At 41.5% G+C, this 11,725-nt stretch overlaps 1 protein-coding gene across 1 annotated transcript in view; it reads left to right on the top strand.

Annotated features, from left to right (window-relative positions):
* The window catches only part of LOC109919036 (potassium voltage-gated channel subfamily B member 2), a 338,735-nt gene extending 327,854 nt beyond the window's left edge, over positions 1-10,881 (top strand). Inside the window, exon 2 of the mRNA XM_048595956.1 lies at positions 8,791-10,881. Within this exon, the coding sequence (XP_048451913.1) occupies positions 8,791-10,881 (2,091 nt within the window). The remainder of the gene's footprint in view (positions 1-8,790) is intronic.
* Positions 10,882-11,725: the final 844 nt, after the last annotated feature.

Genomic DNA, 11,725 nt, shown 5'->3' with positions numbered 1-11,725 from the left:
ACCTATCCCTTCCTCCCACCTCAAGCCCCAACCCCATCTCCTCCGCCCCCTTGACCTGTCCGTCCTCCCTGGACTGACCTATCTCCTCCTTAACTCCCCACCTACACTCACCTTTACTGGCTCCACCCCTGCCTCTTTGACCTGTCTGTCTCCTCTCCACCTATCTTCTCCTCTATCCCTCTTCTATCCGCCTCCCCCTCTCTCCCTATTTATTTCAGAACCCCCTTCCCCTCCCCCATTTCTGAAGAAGGGTCTAGGCCCGAAACGTCAGCCTTCCTGCTCCTCTGATGCTGCTTGGCCTGCTGTGTTCATCCAGCTCTACACCTTGTTATCTCACAACTGTAACTATTGTTGATGTTAATTAATCATTCAATGCCACTTTTATTGTATGAAATCTGTAACTATTCATATACCTTCATGTTACTATTCACATAGAAATAGCAGTGAATCTATTTAACTCACACATATGTAATTGTATCAAATTATTGTTTTTATTTATCAATTAACATTATAGAACATCAGATTATTTCACTGTACTCCCAGCAGAAAGTGATAAAGTCATTTTACAACTGACAGTTATTGCCTCCTCACTAGTTTCACAGAGAAAGACAGGCTAAGCTTTTTATTTCCATTTCAATACATTTTAGGATACTGAATTTTAAATAGAATGCCATCAAATATTAAATAAGAGAGAAAGCAAGAAAATTGCCACTTAATTGAATGCATTCATTCACCTGCCATATTACCATTTCTATATTTGAACTGTTAGTCATAAAACAATTGCTTATATAATTCCAGGGAAATTATACATTAATGACAAGTTGATAGTGTTGTCCGTGCATCATTAGTGCTAGGAGCTAATATATTAGTCAAAATGTAATGACACCCCAGAGGTAGATTCAGAGATGGTGGGTAGCTGAATCATTTGGTGGGAGACTGCAAGATGGAGTTCACACCAACTTCCTGCCTCCTTCTGATTAAGTCTTGGGTGGAAGGAATGAGTGGCATAAATAGGAATGTCATGGTTGTACCATAGTAAGGGGGACAAACTCTGCAGATAACAGTGAGAACCCAGAAAGCTATGTTGTTACCCATTGCCAGGGGAGGATACACTTGTCATGATCCGTGTGGGCGCTAACAACATAGGTATGATTAGGAGAGAAGTTTTCCTTGAGGATTATCAGCAAATAGGGGCTAAATTAAAAATAGAACCTTAAAGGTAATATTTTCTGGAATTTCATCTGAGTGATTTAAGAAGTAACAATCAAGCTGGATAAAGTAGAAACTTTGGATCTAACATATGTAGATTTCCAAAAAGAATTTGATAAGGTACCACATGAAAGTTTATTATACAAGATAAGAGCACATGGTGTAGGATGTAACATATTATCATGAATTAGGAGTGGAAAGTTAATGGGAAGAAGAGAATAGCATAAATAGTTATTTTCAGTGAGGTAGTCTCGTTTGTTAAGTTTTACTGTCATGCACCCTTTGTCCACTGGTAGGAATATGCTGTTTTTGGGTTTTTTTCAGTCCTTTTAGGGCCTTCCTTTCTGACGTGTTGAGAGTTTAAGTTTGTTCCTTCTGGTGGGGGCCGCTGCCTGTCTTATGCCTTGTTGTGTTTCCTCATTGATGCCATTGGTCTTCGGTGTAGATTCTAGTGTGGCTGGGAATTCTGTCTTGTTAGCATCTCTGTGGTTGTAATTGAGTCTGAAGCACTAAAGCACAGACGTTACCAGTGGGCACAAATATATACCAACAAGTGGAAACAGACCTGACACTGCAACCGGGAAATAAAATCATCTACACACTAAGGCGTCTCAAACAGACCGGACAAATCAACAAAACAGACTACCTAAAAATAAAACCTGAAGGGACATATACCCCTACCCATGCCCGATTCTATGGCCACGCAAAGTTACACAAACCAGAAGTACCCCTTAGACCCATAGCCTCTCTCCCAGGCACACCTACACACAGGTTAGCCAAGGAATTACAACGAAGACTAAAGCACCTCATCAACAACTCAACTTACTCAATCCATTCAGCCCAGGAGTTCCTCAAAAGCCTCAAAAACATTAGAGTAGACGAGAACGAGACCATGGTGTCCTTCGACATTACCGTCCTATTCACATCGATCGACATACCACTAGCAAGGGAAACACTAGCATCACTACTGAAAGGACTGGACCAAAGTAACATCATCTCCACAGACAACGGGCTGAAATTTCTGGACCTATGCCTCATGACCCACTTTACCTTTAATGGCCAGATCTACGAACAAATCAATGACCCGTATGGGGTCACCCATCTCTGGACTAATTGCAGAAGCAGTGATGCAGAGACTCAAAAGCATGGTCCTTCCACTGATCCAACCCAAATTATGGATCTGATATATGGACGACACTTTCGTCATCATCAAATGGACTAAACTAGAAGAAATACACCAACTTATAAGCAGCATTTTCACCGGCATCAAATTCACCAGAGAAGAAGAAAAGAACAAACAGCTCCCATTCCTGGACATGACGTTAGAACACAGGGCCAACAGGGAATTTCTGACGAGAGTATACAGAAAGGCCACACACATGGATCAAGTCCTAAACTTCAACAGTAACCACCACAACACCCACAAACAGAGTTGTGTAAAAACACAGTTCAAACGAGCTACAACACGCTGCAGCAACCCAGAACTACGTCAAAATGAAGAAGAATACCTCCACCAAGTATTTAGAGACAACGGATACCCGAACAGCTGGGTCCAACGATGCCTGTCACACAAACAACAAGAAGATACAATACGCCCTGACACACTTGTCACGTTATCGTACATCAAGAACTTATCTGGACTGACCGCAAGAGTCCTACGGCAACTGGGCATCAGAATAGCACACAAACCTACATCAAACGTACGTCAACTGCTAACAAGAACCAAAGACCCATTACCCACTATGGACAGAACCAATGTAATATACAAGGTCCCACGCAAGGACTGCGACAAACATTACATTGGACAGACAAGAAGGAAACTGGCTACGAGAATACATGAACACCAACTAGCAACAAAAAGACATGACCTATACACACTTGTCTCCATACATACAGACAAAGAGGACCACAGTTTGACTGCGACAACATCAGGATCCTAGGACAGGCCAAACAGAGACAAGCATGGGAATTTCTAGAGGCCTCGTTCTCCACTAAGAAGACCGTCAATAAACACATAGACTTAGAAACTATATAAACACCACTGCAAAGAAAAACCGGAAATAAGGTAATCAACTCCAATGGACCCCAGAGTTTAAATACTAGATGGGAAAATACCACAACGATTCATCAGAGGCTGCACTGATGATGTTACCTGGCAGGGTAATGAAACATCTGCAAACTAATGAACCAGCTCAGTGAACAAACCAACCACAGCATCCACAACCCAAGCTACAAATCTACTCAAGAATCTTAGATGTTATTGACCTGGGAGAAAGAAATGAAGGGACTGAATGTATGGCAGCTAAATTTGCCAAAGTCACCACAATATGCTGGAAATTGTAGGAAATCATTGTACTTAAGTTGAATGTACTATAGCAATGTTTGTAGATGACACAAAAATAGGTGGGTAGGCAAATGGTGTGAATGCAAAGAGATATTGACAGGATCGGCTAGTGGGCAAAATGTTGGCATATGGAAGAGAGTGTGGGAAAATTGTAAAAATGGGAGTAATGGCCTCTGGCTTGCTTGGGGTCTTCTGCTGTTCCTCAGCTGACTTAATTTTCTTTTTCTTTTCTTCATTCACCGCATGAAGGTGTCACTGGCTAGGCAGCATTTATTGCCCATCCCTAATTGCCCAGAGGGCAGTTAAGAGTCAGCCAATTGCTGTGAGCCTGGAGTCACATGTAGACCAGACCAGGTAATGTCAGTTTCCTTCTCTAAAGGACATTAGTGAACCAGATGGGTTTTGCCGACAATAGACAATGGATTCACGGTCATCATTAGATTCTTCATTCCAGATATTTATTAAATTCAAATTCCACCATCTGCCATAGCAGGATTCGAACCCACATCCCCAGAATGTTAGCTGGGCCTCTGGGTTAACAGTCCAGTGATAATACCACCAGGCCATTGCCTCCCCTAATTGATAGAGAGGTCTGGGCTCCTGGCAGAGGGGAGATGATCTGGCAGGGCACCTCTGGAGTGTCCTGAGAGAACCCTCCCTGGGTGTCACTCCAATTCCCTGTAAGGACACAATGTCACCTTCCTCACCCCAGAGGTTAAGGTCAAGGTCCCTCAGCCCCTGTTCACTTAGCCAGTGAATAATACATCCATGGCTCAAGCAATGGAGTGAAGGTTCAAGTTCATATGTATTTGTTCTCCATCAGAACATTGGAGGCCTCAGCCATTTCTTACTCCTGTAGCTGCAAGCCTGTGCCAATGCTGTACTCATCAGAAATGTGACATTGAGCAACTCTAGCGAGATTGCCTACTGAGGGGAATATCTCTCTCAGGAGGAGGATGAGGTCAGAGGTCTTGCTGGTGCTTCCTCTGAGTCCTGGCTGTTCATCCTCAGGGGTGTGCTGTGTGAGGCTGGGAGAAATGGGCCTGGGAGCTAGCGTTCTTCCTCTTCTGGCCCTATGCTTGGCTCTGTGAATTCTGGGCTGCAGAGAATAACACAGATTTTTTTTTAGTGGCACAAGACAGCACCCCTACCCAAGCTTTCATTAATACATTACCGCTTGATGGGTGAGTAGCTGTTTGTAGGTTTTCTGACTAGATAACTGTATATATCCAATCTCTCCTTCAGTACTGGCTGGTCCATTTGGTTCCCTACCAGCCTGCTTCTCTAAAGTGGCAAACAGCTTTATGTCAGGCAGTCCCCTCACTGTCTGTGCACACTTCTGTTGCTTCTTCTTCACTGGAAGGCAAGAAGCATTAAGCCACACCAGCATGAGTACATGAGCACAATGATCAAAGTGCCTGTAATGATTGACATAGAGGAGGATGTGAATCCCCAGAGCTGCTGTTATCCATGTGCATAACTTTCAAGAAGAATAAGGTCTGAGGGAAGTTGAGAGATAAAGGCTTCTGAATGTAAGGCCTGTGTGGCCAAAACGCTGATGGAAATCAATAAAGGTCTAATGATATTTGTTTGATATTTGTGTGAAGTGTTTGTCCCAAAGACATACTTTCTGGATGTGTTCTTACCCGATGCGAAGCTGTGTGACCTGTATGTTCTCCTAGTAGTGAAGACAGGCCAATGAACATGTGGTGAGTGAACTGCTGAGTGTTGTAGCTACTTCTGTGTTTTAACAGAGAACCCTGCAGCATGTGTGAGAAGCAACAGCACTGTGGTGCTGGTAATGCAATATTGTTAGGTGCAAATAAGTGACAGGCTTTGATTGCAAATAGGGCACATGTTTTAGATACCTGGCATCCCAATCTTTTGTGTAACAATCCCCTGCATTGGCAATATTGCAATTCATTGAGTAGACAGTGGCACTTACACTGGTGGTTTACAGCTAATCATTCATTCCCTTGTGGCATCATATTCAGTCTTACCTCAAACTACTGACCTCTGCAGCCATTTCCACCCAGGTTACCTTGGTGATTCAGACTGGCCTCTTGTGGCCATCTCTTATTTCACAGACATCTTGCAGAGGCACTTCGAGGGAGGCATCACTAAAATGTGGGGCTGTCTTCAGGCATGTCTCTGACATCTCCAGTGGTAGAAATGGGTGATCGTTTGAGTGATGCTCCTGGATTGTATTACTGTCCGGGTGCCTTTTAAAAAGGGCACCCAAACATTGAGGCCTGGAAGTTCGAACGGGACCAGAACTTCCTCCACTAAAACGTGGTGTTTTAACTATGCTTGAATATATAATAAACTGAGAAGGAGGTAATTTGCATGGGTAAACCCACTCCACTCCTGAGCGGAAGTGCCTCCCCTTTTAGGCCCATCTCCACACTCAGGGTCACGAATGAAAATTCTAACTGTTGTATTTATGCGAGGCAGAGATTAATTGACTTTTGATAGCCAACGGAGTCAAGTGTTATAGGAGTCCAACAGAAGTTTGACCACAGCCAGGTCAACTCTGATCTTATTAAATGACAGAACAGATTCAGATGACCTATTATTGCTCCTGAATCCTATGCTCCTACACTGGCAGCTGGAGAGTGCTGGCTTCTAATTGTCCAGCAGTTCCCCGGACAGGATTGCTACTTCACTATGGCCTTAATTCCTTGGAAGACTTATGTGGTTATGCTAAGTTTCTGATTGCCTCAGAATTGTGAATTCTCCAACTGATGGTGGGACCAACGTCACCATGGCTAAATTCCACGTCTTGGGAGTGCAGTGTAAAACTTTGGGTCATTTTTTCAACCTTATACTAGCAATTGGATCTATATCTGACAGTGGCACATATTGGAAATGCATGTACATGCTATGCATTTTTTTTCAACCTTTGTGTAATATGCATGTGAATTGCTGACGTGTTCTTCTCAGCAAGCAAATTACACCAAATTACACCAAATTAGAGAATTATCTATCAGTATTAATGATCTGATTCAGACATTATACCAGGCCAATGCAGTTGCTAAATCTGGCTATTTCCTGCATAAAGCACATTAGTCATTGCGTAATTTACTGGTTTCTCATGATGCTCCCAGAAATATATTCCCAAGTGCTAACATGTTGTGAAGAACTGCTGCCTGCTGTAGTGCATTACACACTTTCCTGGAGTAGAGGGAGTAAGTGGCTGATGAGCTAAGGGGAACAGTAGGAGCACATAGAGTCACTAGGAAAGTGCAGATGTCCCAATCTTTAAATAAAATTGATTTTTCAGCATCCCCTGCTGTTCCTATGTTTCTCAAATTGTCTCTGTGTGAATGGAATACTGCCCAGAATGTCTCCACAGTTAAGCACAGCCATCCCATTTGCACAGAGTTCAGTGGCTTTAAGTGCCTGGGGTCCAATTTCTGCCTCAGAATCTACTCCCTGGTCCTTTCTGTCAGCATTGGATTCAAAATTCAAAGTATACAGGGGGGGGGGGGGGGGGGTAGCAAAGGGCAAATTAACCCACAAGTATGTACAGTGCCCAGAAAATTTCAATCATTGGACAATGTATAGGAGAAAATGTTGATAGATTCACTATGAGCTTACGCCAGCAGTAAACGCAAGAGAGAAACCGTCCATAATTGGAAGAAGAGCAAGAATGTGAGTCGTGCCAGTGTAGTATGCTGCCAAAGCCAGAAAAAGTAAGACAGGAAGCTGGAGGGCAGAGATGGTAATAGGGGGACAAGCTAGGACTAGGCCAAAATCTGCGTGCAAGCCTACTGGCTGGGGAGTGGGGTGGAGTGAGGCTGTAAAAGAGGGAGAGGATCTGCAAAGGGGAGAAGGGTTGCAAAGGTGAGAAGAAGGATTGCAAATTACAGGAGAGGAATTGCAAAGGGGGAGGCAGGCTGCAAAGGGGAGAGAGGGGGAACTACAACATGGAAAGCTGCAAAGTTTAAAACTCAACAAAAGAATAACAAATGCTATTGTAATGGTTTAATACTGAGCAGTTATATTTCTTAAAGATTTGCATTTGTGTTATCACATCTCAAAGTATCTCACGTGCTGTGAATTACTTAAGGTTCAGTGATTGTATTAGAGACAAGCACGCAAATATTTTACTACATGACCTCAGTAGTCCATGGGAATAGTGTTTAAGGCTTTTTGCATTGTCTCTTATTAGGAGTGGGATTCAGCCCAAGCCTGGATATTGAAAAGTGGCAAGTAACATTACTGCCACACAAATGCTAGGCAATCTAGCCACCGCCCCTTGACATTCAATGGTGTTACCATCACTGAATGTCCCACTATCAACACCCCAAAGTTTGTTATTGACCATTGAGTTCATGAGAATGAAAAAAATGAGCCCCTGAAAACCAAAAGGTAGCGTCCAAAAATCAAAAAGTGGTCATCAAGAAAATCTTAAGACAGCCCTCCAAAAAAAATATTATTTTGTTCCCTGATTGGGATGCATTGATAACCTAAACATACTATAAGGCCTTGGGCTCTGTACTGAATATTTATTGAACAAGAAGCAATCCATTTCACAGAATTGTGGCACCCACCATTGCATTCTCGACCTCTAATGTTCCTTGAGATGCATGTTTCCATTAACAAAGAAAGCAAAATAAGTAGGTACATTCATCCATTAAGTGCACAGCATTGTTATTAATTTATTACTTGGAGTTAAGTGCTGCTAAAGTGTTATAATGCAGAATATGCTGTAATTCTTAATAATGGGCACTTCCTATTATTCCTGTCCAGAGGATTCTTCTGGAGATACTATTATAAGTAAATAACAAATGAGTTTAATAACAATTTTGTATTTCTTTAGGAGTCAATTTGGTAGAATTAGTTTAAAATGTGCATTCCTGACTTGTTATGATTTACTATTCATTAATAGAACCTCGATTATTAATTGATAATTAATTGATAGAAACTTAAGAGAAGTGCACTTGTGCTTTTCTGATATGTGCTATCACCTGCCGGAAGTGTAATTTCTTAAATCACTCATTATTAATTAAGTCTCTGTGAACTTGTGTCAAATAGTAAAATTTTGAAAATAAACATTAACAATGTTGTCTTCATTGTTGTCTTGAAAACCAAGCTTTCTCTTTCAGAATGTTATTTCCCTGTTTTATTAACCCCTGTAAAACATTGTAATATAGCTGCAATCTTTCAGCAACACATCCTTACCAGATATTTAAAAAACTAAACATTTCTTTGTGGTTTGTTCTATCTTGCAGATCTTGGCTATCATATCCATCTTATTCATCGTCTTGTCAACTATTGCTTTGTCTCTCAACACACTTCCTGAACTTCAGGACAAAGATGAGTTTGGACACCCCAATGACAATCCACAACTTGCCCATGTTGAAGCAGTGTGTATTGCATGGTTCACAATGGAATACCTTTTGCGCTTCTTATCATCACCAAATAAGTGGAAGTTTTTCAAAGGTCCACTAAATGTCATTGATCTTTTAGCTGTCTTGCCATATTATATCACAATTTTTCTCACTGAGTCAAACAAGAGTGTGCTCCAATTCCAGAATGTTAGACGAGTAGTTCAAATTTTCCGGATCATGCGAATACTACGAATTCTTAAACTGGCCCGACATTCAACAGGTCTACAGTCACTAGGTTTTACTCTCAGAAGGAGCTATAACGAACTAGGTTTGCTAATATTGTTTTTGGCTATGGGCATTATGATATTTTCAAGCTTGGTATTTTTTGCTGAGAAGGATGAAGATGCCACAAAGTTTACAAGCATTCCTGCATCTTTTTGGTGGGCCACTATCACCATGACAACAGTCGGATATGGGGATATATATCCTAAAACACTGTTAGGGAAAATAGTTGGGGGTCTTTGTTGCATTGCTGGAGTACTAGTGATAGCTTTGCCAATACCAATCATTGTAAACAACTTCTCAGAGTTCTACAAAGAACAGAAAAGGCAAGAGAAAGCAATTAAGAGACGAGAAGCCCTTGAAAGAGCCAAAAGGAATGGAAGTATTGTCTCAATGAACTTGAAAGATGCATTTGCTCGCAGTATAGAACTTATGGATATTGTGGTTGAGAAAGGAAAGGATAATGCAATTAAACAAGAAAAGCCCATGGACAATCACCTTTCACCAAGCAACTGGAGGTGGAGAATGTCTGAAACAAGCCCTAATAAGTCTTTTGAGTCTAAATATCAGGAGCTAAGCAGGCATAACTCAAGTGAGCAGTTAAATAACCCCATTCGTAGCCCACAGCATCTGAATGCACTAAAGCTGGAGGAAATATATAATCAAATGACAAAGACACCATCTCAGACAAATATTAACAGCAGCAAGATAGAGCAGCCCATTAAATCACCCATACATGAAGAAGAACTAGAAATGGAAGAAGTTCCGTACTCCAACGACCCATTGCTCACTGCTCCCGCAGAACCAATATTGGACATGCGGAGTATCTCTAGCATTGATAGCTTTGCAAGTTGTACCGCTGACTTTACTGAAGCTGATAGGTTTTCACACCCTTCAAAAATGACTGAGACAGTGCACTTGAGATGGATGGCTTGTCCTGGTTCCCTGAATGAGCATCAGTCTTTCATTACCAGGGAAAACACCAAGCTCATAGATGGAACTTGTGAACCAAATGCGAATGAAACTTATAGTTTAGGTGTAGAGCAGCCAGGGTGCTCCAATTTCAATCGCACATTGGAAAGCCCCAAGAGCTCACTGAAAGGTAGGAATCCTATGAAATCCAGGCCACTCAAAGTGAATTTTATGGAAATGAAAAGTGATACTCCTCAGACACCATCAAGTACAGCTAGACCTTTACCAGTAATAGTAACAGATTTATTATCTACACCTAAGGATATCAGTACCACTCTGCTAGAGGAGAATTCTTCTGAGGATCAGAGGCTACCCTTGGGAACCGATATACCAGTTTCCCATAAGACATCCAGTGAAGAATCACCACAACCACTGCCTGAGCAGAGATATTTTGCATTCCAAACACCAGGAACAAAGGGCTGTGATGATGTAGACAGCGGTGAAGGTGAAGAGTTACTGGTAAAAGAAGAGGCACATCACAATAACCAGCAGGAGAACAGCTCCTGTGGGGAGCATGATAAGCACAACAAGAATGAAAACCACATCAAAGATGTGTCTGTGGCAGATGCTGTTTCTCCAAAATACAGCAGTCAAAACTGCACACACACTGCAGCAGGAGATGGCAGTAAAGATGATAGCCACGCTGGATACAAAATGGAAAATCACATGTTCACACCAGAAATTCATGTGACACCTGGGGAAGGCAGTTTTTCTTCCTCATGCGAAACCAGCATGTGACCACGGATAAAATAATATTAACTTTTCTGATTCTTTAAAACTGCTAGTTGGATGATGCCTGCTATTAACAAAATAAAGTGGCATAGTTCATGTGCCTATGATATTTTTGCATGGCATGATGAATCTTTTAATCCAGCCGCTGTTTGGCTCAAAATGTCAGACTGCTTTCCTGCAGATAAGGGATTTGACAACAGTGTGGCAAAACTTAGGGTTCCATGTAGAGCCCAAGTGCTGTAAAATTTAGAGATGTTTTCATCTTTCCAGTTACAAGACTAGAATCATTTTATGCTACTGCAAGTTCACTACACTGGAATATTTTAGGTTTTGCACAAAGGGAGGACAGAATGTACGTGCATGAATTGGAAACCAATGTGAAAGAGATATGCTTAGACCCTGTAAATGTAATTATTTGTAAATAGTTGGGGAGAATGCCAAGAATTCATAAAACAAAGCATTCATAGAAAACAATTATTCTGATGCACAGTTATTTTTTTCCTTCATAGCACAATATCTGGAGGAGGTTTCGAAGGTCTTGTTGCAACATGTAAACAGAAATGACGTTGATTTGGAGTTTCCTCCTCTTTTGTGCACAGATAATCAGGTGCAAATATATTAAGTACTGTGTATGGTTGCTAAAATTCATTTTTCAGTGACTTACACTCACAGCTGTAACATGCCCAATTCTCTGCAATCTTTTAAGTATGACTTTTGAACTTTGCACTTAAGTGAATCTCCACTCATAAAATTAGCTGTACCCTAGAATCAGAACATATGGGTTAGCTCCAATTGTGCTTTCCCAGGGACGGGGTAATTCATTGCATTATATCCAAATTCTCAGTTACAT

The sequence above is a fragment of the Rhincodon typus genome, chromosome 4, assembly GCF_021869965.1.
Source record: "Rhincodon typus isolate 14 chromosome 4, sRhiTyp1.1, whole genome shotgun sequence".
Lineage (NCBI taxonomy): Eukaryota > Metazoa > Chordata > Chondrichthyes > Orectolobiformes > Rhincodontidae > Rhincodon > Rhincodon typus.
The sequence above is the reverse complement of the archived record's forward strand: the minus strand, read 5'-3'. Positions and strand labels throughout refer to the sequence as shown.